We start from the raw sequence: 22,242 nt of genomic DNA on the forward strand, positions 1-22,242 counted from the left end.
TCCGCTTCAGCTTGTGTAAGTCGTAATCGCCACAGTATTTTTCATTTTGTGGAGATGATCATGATGAGCTCACGTTTGATGTCAATAGATTCAAACTATTGTGCAGAACACTTTTATACTTTCACAGGTGGAAGTGGACAAGAGTAGTAATGTGCATTTTCATATTGGTCGCCGTTTTAGACAACAGAACTGACAAAGCGAGCAATATTACCACGCTTGCCTCCCTCCTGTGACGTAGACCGCTGAGACCAAAAAATTAACAAACCAAGCTCCAAAAGGGGGCGGGCCAATTAGTCGTAAATCTAACCAAAAAAGCCCTACTACAGTGTCTTTCGGGGGACGGGTCATTTATACATGCAAGCCTATTATATAAGCCTATATTATATAAGTGCCAATGTTAAGCTCATCCAAGTGTCCCTTTAAAGTAGGGAAGACGCCAGAAGAAGTGCATGAACTCCACCTTGATGTGCTAGCCCCAGCTTGACTATACTCCGGACACAACATTATTTTGAAACAGTTACGTTCCAAGTCGGGGGGGGGGGGCGTCGCTTCAAAAAGAAAGTGACAAGAATGGATATCATGCCTGCTACAACCATAAAGGGACCGAGATGACTAGACGATGCATTTAATTTTATTGCGAATCTGATCTGGAAGGTGGCAGCTAAGGGGGAGTAGCTTCTTTACACACACATACGTGACATAACACCCACGCCACTGCCAAACTAGTTTGCTTTGCAGCAACGAGCTGCGTGGTGCATTCTCTCCTCCGTGTGGGAAACTGAATGTCATCGCAACATGTGACATAATGGACCGATCAGAGCAGCAACAATTCCTGATGTGTGCGTGGCATGTGTTGCAGACCTGTCGCCAACAGCGCAATAGTCGGTAATGTGAATCAATGCGACAGTTGTCGCTCGCACCGACGCGGGAGTATAAAGAAGCCTAAAAAGAAGCATTTCACCAAGTAGGCTGAGATTAAATTTGGCCGCCTTGTGACCACGTCACACGCATGAGGGCCGATTAGTGGGCTGGACTAAAATCCACTTCCGACCTTGCTTAGTCGAGCCCTTTTTTAAAATTTGTCAGCCCCCACCCGCCACCCCAAAAATGGGCGTTCGGCCAGGCCGGAGGGTCTGACTGGTCCGGCCCCGGGACGGACTACCCAGCTCTTATATATACAGTATATACTGTATATACAATACATAAAATAAAAAAATTTAGTGGTCGTCAATCATACGGAATTATACCCGGTCTCTATTCTTCACGAATAGTGCGGGCCAACTAAAAATAAATATATTGTTGAAAAAATAAAAATAACTTTGCTTTTTGCTTCCCGGCATGCATTGTGTGGCACAATGGATTCAACTAATGAAGTTATAAGGACATTAATCTTCGTCATATGTCTATTTCTGTTAATAGCATTTGAATGTGTGTTATATTTAACTATGCTTACTTTGTTTTATTTTTTTAAACAAACAGTGACTTAAGGCTGTGTGTAAAATAGTGCACAACTTGCATTGCCCACCTAAGTATTTGTTGTAAAAATTAAAATTTTCTTTGTTTTGAATGACCTCATCAGTCTTATGCGTGTTATATGTTTAAGGATACAGTGACTGCGTTTACATGCAGCCAATAAACCTTTTAAAACCCGAATATTGGCAGTATCTGTTTTTTAAAAGATAGGTAAATGTGCATAATAACCCGAATATGCCCTTATTCAGGTTTTTAAAACTCCGAATATCATGCCTGGGTTACTCCCTTTCCAACTCAAATATGCTTGCATGTATATGGCGATCTGAATATTCTGAATGCACAGGACACTCTGTGCATGCTCAACCGCAGGGAATCTTGGTCTTTGTAGTACAAGAAGTGCTTTTATGTGCACTGTTTGTCGCGCAACCCACTGGAAATACACAATTAGTGATAAACAAAACATGGCAAAAGCTAGAGTAAGTACGACACCACACTTTTAACCTCACCCCCTCCCCTTTTTCTTAAGGAGATAAAAAGGTCTGGCCTTTGTCTCACTCTATCTCTGAACTTCACGCTCTCTCCAAAGCTCTCCCCCAAAGAAACTTCTCACCTCTCAGACCCTCTCCAAAAACACAAGATCATCTCAATCGACAGCAGTCAATCGACTAATCGAGCGACAACCTGCTTATATATTAGCCGATCCAGAAGCTTTATGCCAAACGAAGGGACCTGGAATTTGACGGTCCACAAGCCACAGCCGGCATAGCGGCCGCCTTGTCCATTTAACAAGGGAGACAAGAGTCCCCTCAGATCTATTACTGCCGCTTGCGTGACGCATATTTTGGGTTTCTTAATGATCCTGGCATGGAAGAAAATCAATACTTCAAAACGCTAATGCTATACTGTACTATCTAGGGTTAAGCTTGTGTCCTCAGATGCTGACCATTTCACAGCTACTTGACTTGGCCGCTAAAGGCTTCGCAAAGCTAAAACGTTCAAATGCAAAACCAACAGTTGCGGATGTTTACATTGTAAGCCGGGACCCACCCAATGAACTCGAAGGTGCCTCCCGCAAAGCTTTTAATGAGGGCCCGCGACAGTCCGACAAACCAGTGCCCAACAACCGTAATGGGGGTGTAAACACACCAAATCAGTCTCGGGCCCCTCAAAACAACAATTCGCGTCGAAAACAGCATAATCACCGCGAAAATACATGCCCACGGGAGGTGCGCAAATCTCGCACCAGTCTGTCTAACCATGACAAACCCACGCATCAAAAGACTCTGGCAAGTCCTCCTTGCAAGGCCCAGCTCCCGGCTGACAATCAAGATTGTGAGCTCGTAGCAGTGGCGCAAAAGCTCCTTAGCATGCTCCACGACTTAGCAAAATATAAGTGAGACCAACCGCCGGAGTCCCATCATCATGACCCTGTCGCTCAGATGGCCGATAACTCCGTTCTACTACTCAGACTTCTGGGTGACCTCACCATTAAAGGCAACTTGAACAGGTTCCACCTGAGGACTAAACTTGAACAAACACTGGAACATGATGCATTTGTTGACCCTGGTGCGGACATCACACTCATGTCACGCACGCTGCTCAACCAACTGCAGGCCAGGTTGCAAACCAAAAATAGGTCGCTCCGTCTCCAACATTGCTCCACAAATATCCAGGCATTCGCGTTAACTAACTTGCACTTTGGTGCTCTTGAAGTGGACTATTAGACCAATTGGTCCACAAAGTCTACGTATCCCCGGTGGAAGTGGTCCCTCTGCTCATTGGTCAGGACCTGCTGGACCGCTTCGACACCCCTGATTGATTACAGTCAATGCATAATCTGGGCACAGGTGCGGCGGCCCCTGCCACTTGCACCACAGTCCAAACCACCCGCCTACTGCTACGCTCTAGGCCTGTCAGATGCATCAGGTGGCCTTGCCCTGAATGCACATGACCGTCACCAGGTCGAGGACCTGTCAAAAGGGGGGACTGAGCTAGCTGTCCCTGAAGCGACCACAACAGGTCACCCTCGGGACACTTGTCTTCCCCTCTGACAAGTGGAACCACCCACTCAAGGTGCACAACACTGCCCCTTCTTTGATAGCAACCGTTTGCTAACCCATACGCAAACCGGGGACGCTGTCCTCACTTCTTGCTCGAACATGACGCCTGACGACCAATCCCACACGATGGTCAATCTTGTCGACCCTGAAGGCTCGCTATGCCTATTTCGAGATGACTTTCTGCTCTTAGCTGCTACGTTTACCGGAACCCTATTTAGCGTAGGAACCTCTGACCTTAATGCCGCGATTTTGAACACTGTCAAGGAATGTGGGGAGCCTCACGCAATGACATCCACCAACCAAAGTTGTTGTTAACCTTTCGGGTTGTCCCCTCAGGGGTAGCCAAAGCGAATCAAGTGCACGCACGATTCGCACCATTGATTTGGCAAAGCATTTTACGCTGGATGCCCTTCCTGATGCAACCCTATTAGCAGGGCACACACATGGACACCATCACTGAGCGGGAATCGATCCCACGCTGCCCGCACACAACTCGGGTGCACGTACCACTACACTATCAGTGACTTAATCATCCACCAACAAATGTAACATGGCAAAACAAGTCCTTAACCCACAGGCTCAGTGAAACGTGTATCGGTACTATCGTAGGTTGCAAAATATGTAGGGATAGTTTGAATCAAATGAGACAAACCAAAACATGAACCGACGCTTGAAGTTGATTTCGCTCACACCAAAACTGTCATCATGTTAATGACTGATAGGCTGCACGAAATCAGTTAGCCTATGGACAACTTAACGGATAGGATTCCCTAACATTAGGTACCCCTTTAGCCTGACCAAGAATAGCTTAGCTAAGACCCTAGCTGGTCCTACCTTGCTTTCCCCTAGAATAATGGTCCCTAATGCCCTAAAGGACTTAGCCAAATAGACACGCCCAACGGGGAGCAAACCAGGTTGTGGGGCCAACGAGACTCTCCTTGGCCTCCAAAGTCCTACTTTGCCCCTTTTTGGTCTGTAAAAATCTACCTCCCTAAAGTGTAACAACGGGTCCCCCGTCCCTTGAGGAGGGAATTTTTTTTTTTTCCTCCCCTTCTTTTTTTTCTCTTTTTCTCTTCTTTCTCCATCAACCACATATGACCACATATGTTATGAAACTAAAACTGTGACGTGGTGCCCCTAGAGGCGGGCAGGAGTAATTGCTCCTGGCCGCTACAAACTATTGACACTCTTACGAGTGACCCCCATGTTCGCTACAACGTAAATTGTGTCATGCCATCCATGCGTCGCCGTTTCAATCGGGTTATTTAAAATACTCCGGTAACTCGCCGCTCAAGCCATAAACGGGTTATTCCGAATTGACTCCGAAATCTGAGTTTTTACCTTAATTCGAATATTGACTGCAGGTAAACATAGTCAATGTTATGGTAAAGATTTATGTGCAATAAATTATGAGACCAGTATTGCTTGTGTACAACTGCTGTAAATGGTTAGAGTAAATAAAGGTATAAAAGTCGGCAGACATCTGCCATTTGGCCAATCATTTACCCCGAATAAACAGTCTACATAATACACACACAAAATGTCTCCTGAACAAAAATAAGTTTACTTTTTGGGTAGTGTGAATGGAATTCTGCAGAGCTGGGCAGTCCGTCCCTCCGTCCCGGACGGACGCCCATTTTTGGGGCGAAGGATTGGGTGTGGCACGTTTGAAAAAAGGGGGCAAACTGGATTTTAGTCCAGCCCACTAATCGGCCCGCAAGTGCGTGACATAGTCGCGGGGCGGTCAAAGTTTATATCAACCTACTCAGCAAAATGGGCAAACGACAAAAATTGCATCCGAACACTTCAAACACACCACTTAGTTACCCATCCGCACAAGAGATTTTTCAACAGGAAATACAGTGCAAGTTCTACAAAGTCACGCAAGAATGTAGAGTTACAGTGTCAGTGTCCTGCTACACTTGAAAATTACATTAAATGTTCTCCACATCATGACAACGGCTTTGCCTTTACACCGTAATCCGTATGTAAACATGGCAGGGAGGTCATTGTTTGTTGTGCGGTTCTCAGTCATGTTTCATAAAGTAGAATGTATACATGTCCAGAATTTTGCTCAGCACATTCATGCTAGAAGTGGGAACAAATCTAAATTAAAAAGCAGTGTTTACAATTGTGGCAAATTCATATTTTTTTGTGTCATGGTGCTTTTTGGATATGAATTGAATGAATAAGCCACCAATGTTGGTCTGCAAAGTGGTGTCAGTGACAATCACTCAGATTGGCTGTCAACCAGGAAATGCAAATCAGTACATGAGATAGACGAATTTGTAAAATGGTATACAATTTATTTCAGTTCTTTTAACCAAACAATATTGTATTTTTAACCGTATTGCATTGGCTCAAGTAAAACAAAATACAGTAATATATCAATTCTACAAGGAAATCCTTTCCACATATAGTAACTATAGCAATAAAGTTCATTCTCATTCTCCTCCTTATTCTCAAATAAATCAGCCACGGCGAGGTTAATCCTTTTGATATGTTGAAGTGGTCATTAGTAAGGATGTCCACATAAATTTTGGTGCCAATTGATCACCGTTTTTGGACGTTATAAGCAATGAAAGTACAATGATTTCCAATGGAGAGTGTGTAATCGGTTTCTCCAGTGACTCCGACCAAACAAGGATAGAACGGTAGGGGACACGGCCATTCTTCTCATTTACAAGAGGCGTTATTCATGGAGTCACTTATTTCTTCATTCCTCCCAAATTTATTGATAAAATAGAAAATGACAACTCTTTTCAATTTCCTGATCAAAAAATATATAAAATGAACTTGTTAGTGAAAACATGGCCATCCTGGCCCAACCATCCCTTTAACAATTAATAATTGTTCTTTTTTTACAATATGTTGCCTTAAAATACACCCTGATTCATTGTTATTCCTATTGCAAATTTTTGATGTCATGATTTAACAGCACATTAATATTAATTTCACAAGCATTTTTTACAGTGCAGGTAGAATAAGCTCCTCGCTCACGGTTCTCCAAGCCTAGTCTCATTTTTTCTTGTACCCGGTACTTGTAGCTGGCTGTGTCATATGTAGCCCAGTAAATATTTTGTTTTCTATTTTTCTATTTTATACAATACAATTCATGGGTTATTTCTGTGCATTATTAATCTACATTGACCATTTTGTAAATATGCTTGTTGGTTCTGCATTGTCTGTTGTAGCAAGGGGGGCATTTATTAATGAGAGACACAGGGGGACTTGTAGCTGCGCTTTCCCAGCAAAGCAGAGACAGCTTCTGTACGGAGGGGAGATTGCTTCGTTACCTGTGTGAAAGTGACATTCTTTCTTTTGCTCCATCACAGAATAAAAAGGTGTTTGTCCTGACTCCTGGGCTGACCAATGTAAGCGCTCCCTGGACCGGGCGCCTACGCCCATCCGTTCAGTAACTGACTGTTCGGATATTTTATTTTATGCCCTCCAAAAAGACTCATCAGAAGCACACAATGTTACAACTCGTGTTTGTCTTTGTTTGTTTATTGAACAAAGGACCACAGGTCATAAACCTGAAACAAACAGATGATAATTTCACAATAATTCAGTTATCTTTTAATGAATTGAATATGTTATATTAATAAATTACATGATAAACAATTATTATATAAGATATATATTTATAACTATTGTCAAGTCATTGCCACTGTTGAAAACGTATAGCACATTTTGTCTTTATTTTAACAACATTTAATTTTATTTTAAAGCAGCACTGGCCAGGAAATTGACCGTAATACATTTTTTTTTACAAATCTTTTGATGAAACATTGACTTAGAACTAGTTGAATGGGACTTTTGTCATGCCCTGGGGGTGTCTGTATCGTTTTACAGGCACTAAGCAACTTTGAGGAGGATGGAAGCAACCCTGGCACACAAAAAAAATACAAATGTCCTGAATTGCTTTACGGCATACTCGCTTCCTCCTTTTGCTATAAGGACGGAAGTCGATTTGAACGTCTACGCGCTATTACTGGTGTCATGGTAGAAGCCTAAAAACAAACAAAAGTATTGTTTAAACAAAATTAGATTCATTACCTCATCGCTAATCATCTTTCACACAACCACTGGAAATAGAAATGTAATTCAGTCCAACTTGCATGCCAGCGAGAGCTCAAGATTTCACGACACTACGCGCTGGTGCGCATGGGAAATGTGGTTGACGTTTGTCAAAACACTACCGCTTTTGGCCACATGGCGCCACCATAATCAACAAAAACTGACATGACACAGTGTTGCATTCATAAAACTTATTCAAAATAATTTCCAACTATAATTAACTACATCACCCATAATGCATAGTGAGTGGTATTGGTTCATGCGCACAACGACTCTCTGCCGCCTCAGTAACCAGAAATGCGCTGTTTACAAGATCGCTTACACACAGACTTCACTAAATACTTTGTAGTTCATGCAGCATTTACAAAAATCCAATACACCACTGTTGGTAATCCAGTCGAATGTAAAATATTGGTTGGTTGGCGGTCTGTTATTGGCGGACGTAAGGCCGTTGTCGGGGGCCGAATATGAATAAGGACGGAGGGACGAGGCCAGAAGGGCCTCGCTGATCATATGAAGGCAGTCTCCAAGTGTGCACTTCACAGCACTAATCTGTGATCGGCCTTTTCAACTTTACGTTATGCGCGAGATCCGCCTGTAGTTCCTTGTAAACAATAAACATACTTTGCGTGCTTCGATCTTCTGCATGGACTCTAGTAAGTATTTCTACTTACAATATACCAGACTGTGCATGCGCCGCTCCTGCGGGGAAATTAAAGTGAATGAGTGGAGCTGCTTTCATTTGTTAGGATTTAAATCAGCAGTGTTCACCCCCACAACGCCCCTTTCTAACTGCGCCCATCTACAAAAATACCAAAAGAAAGAATATATGTATATATATATATATATATATATATATATATATATATATATATATATATATATATATATATATATATATATATATATATATATATATATATATATATATATATATATATGTATATATATATATATATATATATATATATATATATACATATATATATATATACATATATATGAATATATGTATACATATATATATATACATATATATGTATATATATATATATATATATATATATATATATATATATGCATATATATATATATACATATATATGCATATATATATATACATATATACATATATATATATACATATATATACATATATATATATACATATATATACATACATATATATATATATATATATATATATATATATATATATATATATATATATATATATATATATATATATATATATATATATATATATACACACACACACACATCCACTAATGCTAAGAGAGCAAGTAATAGCATCAACGTCTCCAACAAGGCTCCTACCGTGTAACAGAAAAACAGAAGCAAATCATTCCAAAGATCAGGCTGACCTAGTGTCAGTTCACTCCTGATTACCCTGTTGGACTTTCAAATATGATTTTTTTCTCAATATGAGAATTGTACAAGTGAATAAAGAGGGAAGTATTTTGTCTGTAAAGCTTTTTTTTCCAATGTTAGGAGCAAGCTATTATACTTTTGCACTTAAGTACACTTTGATGTCTCTACTTTTTTACTTTTATTTAAAAAATCCCATGCCATTAAAATCCATTAAAAATTGTTTTATTTGTCATTTGTTTTATGCGTAACAGTGGTGAAAATGAGTCTGTGACACACTTTAAGTTTGAAATTGATTGTGGTTTATTATTTGCATGTTAAAAAAAATGAGATGATTTGATTTCACCATGGCGGCACGGTGGTCGACTGGTTAGCACGTCCGCCTCACAGTTCAGAGGTCGTGGGTTCCGGCCTCCCTGTGCGGAGTTTGAATGTTCTCCCCGTGCCTGCGTGGGTTTTCTCCGGGTACTGCGGTTTCCTCCCACATTCCAAAAACATGCATGGTAAGTTGATTGGACTCTCTAAATTGCCCCTAGGTGTGATTGTGAGTGCGGATGTTTGTTTGTCTGTGTGTGCCCTGCGATTGGCTGGCAACCAATTCAGGGTGTCCCCCGCCTACTGCCCGAAGACAGCTGGGATAGGCTCCAGCACACCCCGCGACCCTTGTGAGGATAGGCGGTAATAGATAATGGATGGATGGATGATTTCACAATTTTTGCGGTGTAAATTCATCATTCGTGATTAAAGGACCCGCTCAAAAAATGGTTCACGGCAACAACACACTTGTGCAAAGCTAAAATTTTGCATCAGCTGCCACCTCAGAGGAGATAAAGAGTAAACTGCTTCATTTTATTTTTAGAGAAACACATAACCATTTCGGAACCAGAACTGTGCTGTGTTGGGGCACATTTTGTGGATGATTGCTTCTTCAATGTAAGATTTCACACACACTACAAATACATTTCCAGGTTTTTAAGCGACAATAATAATACATTATTATTCTTACAGACACCATCACACAAACGCACACATTGGACAGTCCCCACTGGCGGCTGAGAGGTCGCACAGTGTTACCATATAGGTGGATTTCAAACTTTTAAAAATCCAAGTACAACTGAGAGCAGCCAGAGAGCGTGGCTTTGCGCTGGTCAGTCCACCTCAGGGTGCTCACTGGGCGGTCACGAGGTCGCCGGGCATCACCATGGAGGAGTTTAAAAAATAGGAGGAACATTTTTTTTAAAGTGCGATCGGGCCGGCGTGCTGCCATGGCCACCTCAGAGTACACCGTGGTCGGAAACAATTCCATCGAATTTCAAGCCAACATCACAAAGAGACATGTCAGTTAACAATTAGAGGAAAAGCTGCTTTCCATATCAAATTAAGGAGAACAGACACCAGGATTATTGACTACATATTGAATATGTTTAAATACTAATGAGAAAATGGCTTGGCCAAAATCCCAGGCAGTTGTGACCAATGAAAAAACTGCAGCTTGAAAAGAGCATCCTGTTCATTTCCAACCCAAATTATCCTGCCACCCCAATAAAAGGATATCAAAGATTATAAGAAAAGAAATGTAGCATGTGACCCTTAGTTAGATGACTATTATCAATACTTCTACTTTATCTTTTGTCTTTTTTTCCCCATATTAATTTTTATCCACTTCTACTCAAGTGCACAATAGCAGTACTTTTGCTATTTCTGATTTCACCCACAAATGACACTATTGGTTGCATTTGACAACCAAGCGCCACAATTCTACTTGTTGATGATTTGCAGATCGGATGCAAGTGAAGCTGGAAATGAAACCATTGCTTACCACTGAGAAAAGATGAGAAGATTGATTGATTTCTTGATTTCTGTTCTCGTGTGTGTCCAAACATAAAGGACTCAAGTTGCCTTAAAGAGGGAGTCAACCCAAATATATTTTTTTCAAGAAAATGCAGGCCCACTAGTTGAAACAAGAGATTTTGATTAATATTTTTAGCCCTCTCTGAAAATGACATCGAAGTTGCTCATGGCTCAGGTAACGACCAATCACAGCTCCCCAGTTTTCTGAAGCCTAGCCATGATTGGTCGTTATCTGAGCCCTGAGCGTCTGTGATGTCATTTTCAGTCCACAGAAGTGACAAAATGGCCGCCACCTGAGATGGCTAAAAATGGGTAGATTATTCCAAAAACGCAATATTAGTCAGAATGTTGTGTTTCCACTAGTGGGCCAGCATAGAACATATTCTTGAAAAAAAAATGTTTGGGTTGACTTCCTCTTTAAGGACAAAAAAAAAAATTGATCTTCTCTAGTTCCAACCTTAAAATGTCATAGACCCCCATAAAGCCAAATTCTATTCTGTGAACTTGGGTACAGCAAAAAGTTAAAGAATAAAAAGGGGTCTTCTAACAAAAACTGAAGCAGTTGTTGGGGGAAGCATAAATGCACAAGTGACTTACTGACCTGTTTCCTGGAGGAGAGTGCACTCTTCAGGCGGCGTGGGCGTCTTCTCTTCCCCATTTCTGTGACCTCTCGACAGCTTTGGCGCAATGTGGTAGCACTGGTTTCAGGTTGGTTTGGCAGAGGTCTGGAGGGACACATAAACACAAATTCCAAACTGTCCCACTTCAGCCATTTCCACTATTGTTCCATCGTTTGATATTTGAATTGAATTGCTTACAATAGAAGTGGGAATAACTCACAAGACAATATTGATTTTGCCAACAGTGTTATCAACAGTAATAATGTTCTGTCGGTTAGGAACAAAGTACATGATTTTAATAGGATGCTGTTCTATCACACTATAACAAATTTTTGTGTAACGGTACTGTGAGAAAAGTAAGCACATCCTTGCATTCATGAACGGCACTGAAAGATGGAGAGACACTGACTGTTGCAAAACTGTGTTATGCAAACACTTAAAGCCCACTAGTAGAAACAGGGCATTCTGATAAATATTACGTTTGTGGAATAAGTGTTAATCCACTCGTTTTTAGCCATCTCCGGGGGCGGCCATTTTGTCTTCTGTCGACTGAAAATGACATCACAACTGCTCACAATGACCAATCACGGCTCAAATTCAGAAAACAGGTCAGCCGTGATTGGTTGTTGTGAGCAGTTGTGATGTCATTTTCAGTCAACAGAAGACAAAATGGCCGCCCCCAGAAATGGCTACAAACGAGTGCATTTTGCTGCTTAACTTATATTCCACAAACGTAAAATTAATCAGAATGCCGCGTTTCAACCAGTGGGCCTGCTGGGAACATATTCTCGAAAAAAATATGTTTGGGTTGACTTCCACTTAAATCAGATATGGTGCTTTGATCACTTAGCCAACACTTGGATAACTGCATGTATTACAAAGGTAATACATTTATGGTATTTTGATGCTATTCCAGGAGACAGAGAGTATTTTATAAAGAGATTGATGCTATCAATGTTATCGCTATGTTTTAGCCTAGTGACAAAAAGTTAGCACATCGTCGTACCCCAAATGCGGAAATGGTTCATGCATTGAGTCCATCGTTGAATTGTGAATTCAACTCATTTGCATAATACCACCCACACACCGATTTTCTCCGCCCATGCCTTGGCAACTAGGCTGGGCAAAAATCCAATATTTTTCAGAGGCAGCTGGACTATAGGGTAGCACCACCATGTAAATATCAAAAGGTAAGCAGAGCTGCAGTGTAATCTGCTAACTGGAACATCCTGAAATGCAAAGCAGAGTTGTTGTTGACATGTGGGTAGCAGAGTATTAGGATTTGGCTATGTGTCAGCTGCCTGCACCACATTACAAGTGTAATTGAGCAATGTGTTGATGAAGTGCTGCCTCCACAAGTGAAAATGTAAATCAGGTTTTTACTTTGTTTTTATGGGGGGGCTCACTTCTATTCAGAAAAGTAGCCATTCGCTGAGTCACAACAAAAGCCATATTCTATATTGGCCACAGAGTATAAGGGTGCAGGGTGAGAAGTGGCTCTTTTACATGAGACAAACAGTATTAGATACTAAATGTGCTTGAATTCTTTATCCTTTGTGTAATTTGATCAAAAAATGTGAGTGACCTTTTATTAGGACATCTGGGACCTGTTTAAAATTGGGAAATAAATGAATGATAATGTCTACTATAATAATAGTTGACGAGTATTGTCAATAATGAAACAGTAATTACCCGAGGTAGAGAATCCGTGCTATCAGTCCGTAGAGCACGATAGCGAGAAGCAATGGGACAGCATAGAAAATAGCAAAGTCGATGAGGTAGACAGGCAGGTAGAGCTCCCGCTTCACCTTGTAACCACACTGAACATGTCCATCCAGGCTCACCTGATCACACATTTATTGGAGAAATACAGTAGACTGAACATTAGAATGTTCATTTACATTTTACATCAATGCAGTGATAATTGTGCTCTCAAAATGGCTTTTGACATCCACTTATTGTTGAGCAAGCATTCTTTCAAAAGAGGATCTCTTTAACATTTTATGCCCAGTAAAGGTTAACACTATTGATTGGAGGACTGCTAAGTATGTTCAATGTGGAACACATTTTGAAAACATAATGCAATCTTACTGCTCTATTATTTTGTAGTGTTTCAAACACAAACACTTGTTCTTTACATATTTCATATTCCACTTAGTTTTAAAGGTTGCTTTTGGTTGTTTGTCAATATATTAGCAACTTTTGTTCTAAAATGCATTACTTACCTGAATATCCACAAGGAAAAACCATAATATGCAGTAAATACAGGTGATGATCCAAACCCCTGCAATTATCCTCTTGGCCCTGGACACTGTGCACACAGTCTGAGCCTTCATTGGATGGCAGATCGCAATGTACCTGCATATGTGACAAAACGAGTAAGGCACAGCATATTAATATACAAGTATTGTATCTAGCTTTCCCCTCCCCAAATCTGCTGCTGACTTTTAGTTTATAGTTTGGATTACTAGAAATGTAATGTTGCTCTATCCATCCACCCATCCATCCATTTTCTTTACCATTTCTCCCCATAATGGTCACAGCTGAGCTGGAGCCTATCCCAGCTGACCTTTGGCAAGACACAATGTACACCCTTGACTGGTTGTCAGTCAGTCCCAGGGCTCACGTCATGATTCGAGTCTGTGTGCCCAGTCCACTCTTGAGCACTATGACAATCAACTCGGTTGTACGAGGCGAAGTAATTCACGCAAACATCTTTTACGCTGCGTTCAGACTGTAGGCATATCTGATTCCGATCAGATTCCTCCTCAAATCTGAATTTTCGGGCTGACTGTCCACACTGTTTTTACATTATTGGTCCATCTGACAGGTTGCTGTAGCAACAGCGTCGGAACAGAGGTGTTGTCCAGCACATGTAGTGTTTGACGTCACCGCTTCGCGCTTCGATGTTCGCTGTACCCTACCCCTGCTTGAATGGAAAACTGAAGCTCCAGTTACTCCTGATGCTGTGTCATTAGTCGGTGAGTGAGACATATTTGTTAAAGCGCTTTGAGTACATTGAAGGTAGAAAGGTAGGCACTATACAAGTAAAATCTTATTTACATATATCCTCGAGGGCCGCTGTCATGCATGTTTTATATGTCACCCTACTCCAACACAGTGTTTTTCAAACTGTGTGATATTGTCAGGTGTGCCATGGGAAATTATCTAATTTGTGTGCCTGTGCGGTCTAGCGCCTGGCAGCGTAATTCTGTCTATACTAAATTGTAGTACTCTTCCATACCAGCAGGTAGCAGCAGCAGCACAGCAGCAGGTAGCTAATTGTCTTTGTTTAGAGACAAGCGAATTAGTGACTCATGTTTATCCAAACAGGCCCACGTTTCACACTGAGTAAGTATCAATACGAAACATTATAAATACTTTTTTCTTTGTGTTTGTTTGATTCCTATTCAAGACGTTATAATATAACGTCATTCTTCAATGTTAAAAAAATGCTTCTACAAACAATATAACCAGAGCTGGGCAGTCCGTCCCTGGGTCGGACCGGTTGGACCCTCCTGCCCGGCCGGATGCCCATTTTTGGAGCGGAGGGGTGGGGGGTGACAAATTTATAAAAATGGCTGGACTGAGCATCATGCGTGTGACGTGCTCGCAAGGCGGCTAGATTTCATCTCAGCCTACTCGGTGAAAGGCTTCTTTTTAGGCTTCTTTCAAAACAACTTGTGTCCAGAAGTATATTCAAGCTGCGCGCAGCACTCAAGTATGGCACATCATGCACTTTCCTACTTCCGGAAATATGCCGTAGCAAAACTGCTGTGTAGTGGTTTGCTGGCATGCTTTTAGTTTGAAGGCCAGGAAGTGTGAAGGAGGGGAAGTGTGGAAAATAAGTAACTTGTTGAAGGCTTGCAGACTTGTCGTCTGTTGGACCTAAATAATTATACAATACGACAAAACCAACCCCAGGGCTCGCAATGAAAGTTAGTACACGCAGCTGGATAAGTATGCGAGTAAGTGGCGCGTTTGAAGCGTGTCCACAACGGGTTTGAATAGTAAGTTAGCCAGCTAATTTTTTTTAAATGAACCTCTTCTGTTAGCCTCTCTCCTGCGGGGGCATCATGCCCCTTTTTTTGTTTTTTTTATTTGGGGGGTGCGGGGGGCGGAACGGGGCGGGGGCCGACAATGTTTATGAATATGGCCGGGGGGTCGCGGCCGGAAGGGTACCCAGGTCAAGGGTGGAGGGTCGCGAGCAAAAAAGGGTCAAGTCCCCAGCTCTGAATATAACACTTATATTGTTAAAATAAGCTTTTTTTTCTCCACTATTTCAGCTGGTGGTTTGCCACGGGATTTTTACAATGAGATAAATGTGCCTTGACTCAAAAAACGTTTGAAAAACACTGCTCCAGCACAGCAAGTTAAAATAATCAGGATCAGGATCAGGCTTCTTCAGAGCTTGCTGGTCATTTGAATCAGGTGTGTTGTATTAGGGAGACATATAAAACAGGCAGGACAGCAGCCCTCGAGGACCGGAGCTGGACATGGCTGGTATTGAACATTAGCAAGCTCTGAAAAAGCCTAATGATGATACCGGTCATTTGAATCAGGTGTGTTGTAGAAGGGAAACGTCTAAAACATGCAGGATAGCATCCCTCGAGGACCAGAGTTGCCAACCCCGTATCTAACTCCACACAGGAAGGCCCAAACCGAAAGTCATTACCAGAACCTCTTGACTGTGAGACAGGTGTGCTACTCTTCGACCGTGCTGCCGTAATGTAACTCATTTCAAATAATTCATATTTTTGACATTTTCTTTCAATGTGTAATATCAAAGCCTATGTTACTGTCAGTGTTGCTCTGACTATCAGAATCTGAATCATCTTTATTGGCTAAGTATGTAAGGAATATTTGTCCCCGGTAGTTGGAGCCACTCTAGTGCTACAGCAAATAAGTCGCCGATCACCTTCCAAAGGAGGATATACGCCCCTCCCTCTGCAATAAGTTCATAAATCAACAGCAACCCCCTCCACCAGACCCCACACCTGTTGACAATTACCTTTCAAAATGGTATATGCATGTACAGCAGGGGTGGGCAATTCCGGTCCTCGAGGGCCGGTATCCTGCATATTTTGTATGTCACTGCTGCATGCAACACACCTGATTCAATGATCAGGATCGTTATCCAGCTTTTGCAGACCATGCTGATTATATGATCATTTGAATCAGGTTTGTTGCAACAGGGAGAGATAGAAAACAGGCAGGAATTGCCCACCCCTGATCAACAAACCACCCTCTTTCAGCAATAATAATATGTATCTGCCACGAAAAATAGACATTATGGACCACAGATTTAGAACAAACACCTAACTACAGAGAGTCATTAAGCGGTGGTGTCCAGTTGTGCGGTAATGCTGAAAGCGCAATACCGAGGCCACCATCCACGGCGCCATCTTGGTCATTCATTGTTCGTTGATTATTAACTATAGGACAATAAGAAAGGATTGGGCTCAACCAATTAAACCAAATGAACAAAAAATGAAATTGATGGATTTACTATTTTATTTGATAAAATAGTGGCAGACACCTAAAACAGTTAAAAAAGTCAAAGCAGTGTTTGATGTGTTTTATAAAAATGTTAATTGGTCATGCTCACCTTTCCACAGTGAAGGCAGTGATGGAGCAGGATGACACATTGATGCCCAAGTACTGCAGGTAGGTGATTCCCAAGCAGCCAGCGTGCCCGAACACCCAGGTTCCCGTGAGACTGTCTGAGATGTTAGGAAGTCCCGCCGCTACTAGTACGGTTAGGTCAGCTATGGCCAGGCTCACCAGGTAACAATTTGTTGGTGTCCTCATGTGTCGGGTGGTCAAGACCACAAGGACCACCATTATATTTCCCACAATGCCAACACCACACACAAGCAGGACCAAGAAGACAGACACCGTCTTGTACTCCAGGGACTGGGAAATGGCAATGCTGGGACTCAGGGAAATGTTGGTTGGGGTGTCAACTCTGGAGCTCACATTGTCAGTCATGTCGACTTGAAAAGCACAGCTGTCTTTCTCTTCAAGTGTGAGTTAATAAAGGCTAGAATCATTGAATTAAAAGAAATTGACGTGGGACATGCTCCTTCCCTTATATTGAAAACTGACTCTCATTTCATGCTATTTGATTTAAAATGAATGGAACGCCATTTGTTACAAGAAACTTGCTAGTGGCTTTAGTCTGTAATTGATTTCATCATCAGGTCTTCATTTCAAACCAATGTAGATATAAACACATAACCTAACCAATATGACTTTAAAGGTGATTGTCTCTCAATTTCTGAACAGCCCCCAGGCACATAATCAGTCACCTAGAAGAAAGAGGAGAAAAGGATCTATTTGTATCAATTATTAATCTTTACAAGCATGTTTGGAGGCAGCACATCCCCAGAGGGTATTATTGGGTTAATGGAATTGATCATTCTCACAGTGTTGGTTGAGTAAACAGATAATTCAAAGGAAAAAGACAGTGACATTGAAACAATACCACAAAGTGCACTTTTTTTGTATAGAAATGTTCAGACAAAAAAGAAAATGTGTTCAAAATGTATGCCAAGGTGACACTTGAATAAGAGGGTTGTATTCATACTACCTATGTTTGAAATGTCATACACCTGAGGACTTGTGATTGAACTAAATTATGATTGCTGACTTTGAGGTCAGTTTAATTTATTGAACCTCTAAAAACCTAGGTCTATTTTGAGGTTGTCTTCATCTTGATAAAAATTGAGTGACCGGTGTACAACACTGTGAATGTGAAGGAGTCATAAGTTGCTCTCCTCACTCATCTCCCAGGCAAAGCACAAGTACATATTGGACTTTCTCTCCTGGGGGCTGCCTCTAATAAATTGAGGTGGACAAGAAATAAAAAAAAGTAATTTAGTTACACTATTCTTCCATTAATCAAAATGTGTCAAACTCATATCTGAGCACACACACAAAATAACTGACCTTCCCCTTGAAACGATAATGCCATACATTCCATTTGCATTCTCATAAAAATTGCAGCTGGTGCATTTTCTTCGCTAATTATCCGCACTTCCATTAGGGACGAAGCATTTACCAGCGGATGAGGGGTGGGGGGCAGGATACACCCTGGACTGATCACCCATCAGTCACAGGGCTGACAAATAGACAGAAAAACATTTAGCATATGAGTGAGTCCTCTCATTTGGTCATTCGGCATAAAACCTGTCCCAAACATAACATGCAAGAAATCATGTGAGTCGCTGCGGCGACCCCTGACAAAAAGGACAAAGCCAAACAAAAACAACAACAACCTGAGTCCACGCCACACAAATTCTGTTTTGTTGACCAATCAACCTTGCTTCCACTCTACTCTCCTCATTTGCATGTTGACAAAAACGTGTTGCAAGCAAAATCAAGACGGACACTTCATTTTGGGAACATGATTTGTCCAAGAAGCATTTTAGTGTGACTTACAATTGAGAAGCGCTTGAAAAGCATAATCGGTGACACAAAGCCGTTTCAACAAATGCACCACAAAACTGACATATACAGTATCTAATCTAATAAAAATGGGTGACATTGCATTTTTAAAAACACAGAGAAGGGTCAGTTGGTCATTTGGTTTATGAAGAGATACAGAGATAACCCCGACTTTGCAACTATGTATGGGGGAGCTGCTATTCTGACTCTTACCATATACGCATACAAAAATTGACAAGTGATGGTTTGACATTAAATTGCATTTTGGGGCAAAGTAAAAATTAATGCAGGAGCAGATTGGAGATTAATTGGGGTTACACAGATTTGTCAAGGGGATATAGCCCCCCCTGCTTGTAAATGGTTGTCTACCTCTCCACTCTGACTGGTGTACAAAGAGGTTTGAATTTAACACAATCAGAAATAGTTACAAACATCAACAAAGGTCAACAAAGCTCTTCTGGATCAATGCACAGCAATTCCCAAAACTCAGAGAAACTCCCAAAAGATGTGATCAACTCAACATATTTGCTTATATTTTCTGCATACACAAACGTAATACTCAGGTGAACCAATTTGTTTGTCCAATCTTTAGTTAAAAAAAACAAAGTATATTGATAAATAAATAAGAAGGGCAATTGGCATAGTTAACTTGATTTAATATATAAGAATATCTACCTATGTCGAAACACTGCCAAACTGTGAACAATTATTATAGGTATTTGTTTGCATGTTGACACATGAAATATTATGTAACCAGCCTAACTATTTAATGTCTAAATATCAATCCCAAATCCTATATGTATACTCAAGCATGCAACATGCATAGTAGAAGGGACCCGAGATTTGGCAGTAAAAAAAAAGCAGTCTGTCCAAGCTCAACTTAAATGCTATGTGAAAAAGCAGATGTTATACAGACAGTAAGCATGTTCAAAGGCTGCATAATTGGGTTAAAACAATAAATTATCAGATTTTTCATATTCCAATGTGGATTTATTAATTCAGATTTTCTACCTTTATTGCTTCATTTGGTTTACTCGTTGTGTGTCAAACCCTTGTTGAATGCAAAACAATGGAATGAATGCATCCATGTGACATAATAAAGTGCACATATGTTGATCCGAAACTTATCATTTTATTTATTTGAATCTAATTGTAGAAAAAACGGGGATTTACTCACCTTATGTCTCTCTGCAACATGTTATCTTCATTCTGAACCCTTGTAAGGGGTTCATTTCATAATCAAAATTATTGCTATTTCCCCACCTGTCTGTTGCACCGAAGCGATTCAATGTGACACTGTCAGTGGTCGACCTGCTGTAACGCTCCTTCGCAAGATAAGTCACCAGTCACTACTCAGTACAACTTGGGAAGCAGTGTGTGACTTCAAAATAAAAGCTTAATACCGTCACAATAAGGTACAGTATACAGTATGTGCTTGCACTCTTAGCATTAGGCTACACTAATCTCACCATACATACAATGTATTTGATCGTTAATTGATTAATCACTCCTGTCCACATTTTTATAAAACAAAATATTTTCAATAGTTAAGATAGTGTATAGAAAACATGATTGAATTCAATCATGCAAAAGTGAATGTATGAATGATTGAATTCAATAATTGACACTTCATTAGATTGATTCAAATTAACCTACTCATAGGACTGCATTTTTTAAATTATAGTTTATAATTATATTAGCTAGTGAAAAAAGGGGGGGAGGAGATACAAAAACCAAGTGTTTTCCTTCTCGTGTGACTTGTCGTGTTCATAGATTTCCTACATGAATATGATTGATACATTACAGCTTTGTAGTGCACGTGTGCATTCAGTTCTGTTCGAATGACAACTGTAACAAATGACCTGCTGAAGCGAAACAAGCATTAAGCAGCTACTAAAATAATGGGTAAGTGCACATATAGTGAAACGATACTATTTAAAATGGATGGATTATAGAGGTATGCGTGAGCGGCTCGTGTACAGCATTTTGCCGTCACCATGCACCTAAAATGGCATTACTACATAGGCTCATCAAAGACTCCCTCTTCAAATTAATCAGCGAACAAAGTTGACGGGATACCAGTGAGCTTGATTAATCATTAAATTAAGAGGCATTCAACTTTATATTGCACATAAACCTTATTGAAATTCAAAATAAGTTTGTCCCCTATGTGGCAAAAGTAGTCACGCGGTGTACTTCAGGTGTACAGATACTCAGGTAAAAATGACTCTGCAGGATTTACAGGGAACCCCTGACATGACATGGAAGAAGAAAAAAAATGGTGTTCCTCCGCAAAATACTTTGCGTTTCCTCGCAAACTTTGGGACCGAAAAGTTTATTGTGAGGGAACGCAAAGGTTCTTAGTTAATGTCCTTCCGGGTAAATTCTGGTGGGAAAATGTAGCGTCCGAGGCACGGCGGCTTCTGTCCTTGACAAACTCACTATAAACATAAGTCACACTTTGTCGAGAACGAACAACAACATGCCGCTTTTCCACGTCATCCTTCCGCTCTCAGAGCGACATGATGAGCTACAACTCTTACAATAATGGTACATTTGGTATTTGGTACGAACAAAGACAGATGCCCGTGTGTTCTGAAGCATGATATAATCATATCAATGCTTCAGAACATACAGCATCTGTCTTCGTCATTTATCCCACAAGAATGCAATGAGGAATTTCTTCCTCTGCTGTTTGATTTGAGGAAAAACTTTTCATTCATTCATTACTGGACCAAATTACTTCATATACAGTAACGACAATTAAATGAGTGTAGAATCAATCCACTGTGTGAACAAATCGCGGATGAATAATCACACATGACATATATTTATTAATCTCCGTTTATCCTCGTTATGTTAAGGAATCCCATGGTAATACAGTATTGTATCAGAATGGTGACCCCAAGCGGACAACAATGATATCTGCATCACACAACTGTTTTTACGAACTAAAGAATTGAAGAGAATTTATCTCACCATGAGCAGTTGTTTTTCTTCCTTGTTACATCAGAGGCTCCATAGATTCAACTACTTTACTTAACTAAAACAAAGACCCTGATATGTTGTTAAGTACAAAAGTTGAAATGAATTTGTACAGTCAAGTATAGACAACACTCTAATTTAGATACCTTTGCACAGAAAATAATTTCCCTCTTTTAATAACTTGCATAAGACTTGTACAAAAAGGGGGGATGTGGGAATCACTTTTCTGCTGCAAGCTAAATTCTGACAGGATAATCAGGGCTGAAAAGGCTGCTGGAGCACCTGGATACGTCTCAACAGCTTTATAGATGGCAAAGTAGCTGATAACAACTGAA

The 22,242-nt window shown here is 40.7% G+C and overlaps 1 protein-coding gene across 2 annotated transcripts in view; it reads right to left on the reverse strand.

Moving 5' to 3' along the window:
- The window catches only part of trhr2 (thyrotropin releasing hormone receptor 2), a 29,925-nt gene extending 9,680 nt beyond the window's left edge, over positions 1 to 20,245 (reverse strand). Inside the window, exons 1-6 of one of the 2 annotated variants that reach the window (XM_086029021.1) lie at positions 20,100 to 20,245; positions 17,082 to 17,784; positions 13,699 to 13,831; positions 13,166 to 13,317; positions 11,455 to 11,578; positions 9,095 to 9,480 (exon numbers count right to left, since the gene is read on the reverse strand). In XM_086029021.1, the coding sequence (XP_085885147.1) occupies positions 9,394 to 9,480; positions 11,455 to 11,578; positions 13,166 to 13,317; positions 13,699 to 13,831; positions 17,082 to 17,464 (879 nt within the window). In that variant the 5' untranslated portion in view covers positions 17,465 to 17,784; positions 20,100 to 20,245 and the 3' untranslated portion in view covers positions 9,095 to 9,393. Of the gene's footprint in view, positions 1 to 9,094; positions 9,481 to 11,454; positions 11,579 to 13,165; positions 13,318 to 13,698; positions 13,832 to 17,081; positions 17,785 to 20,099 lie in introns of those variants that run through there. The other variant, XM_086029020.1, reaches the window with a different exon arrangement.
- Positions 20,246 to 22,242: the final 1,997 nt, after the last annotated feature.

This window comes from Filicampus tigris, chromosome 4, assembly GCF_054856515.1.
Source record: "Filicampus tigris isolate MCC_2025a chromosome 4, RoL_Ftig_1.0, whole genome shotgun sequence".
Lineage (NCBI taxonomy): Eukaryota > Metazoa > Chordata > Actinopteri > Syngnathiformes > Syngnathidae > Filicampus > Filicampus tigris.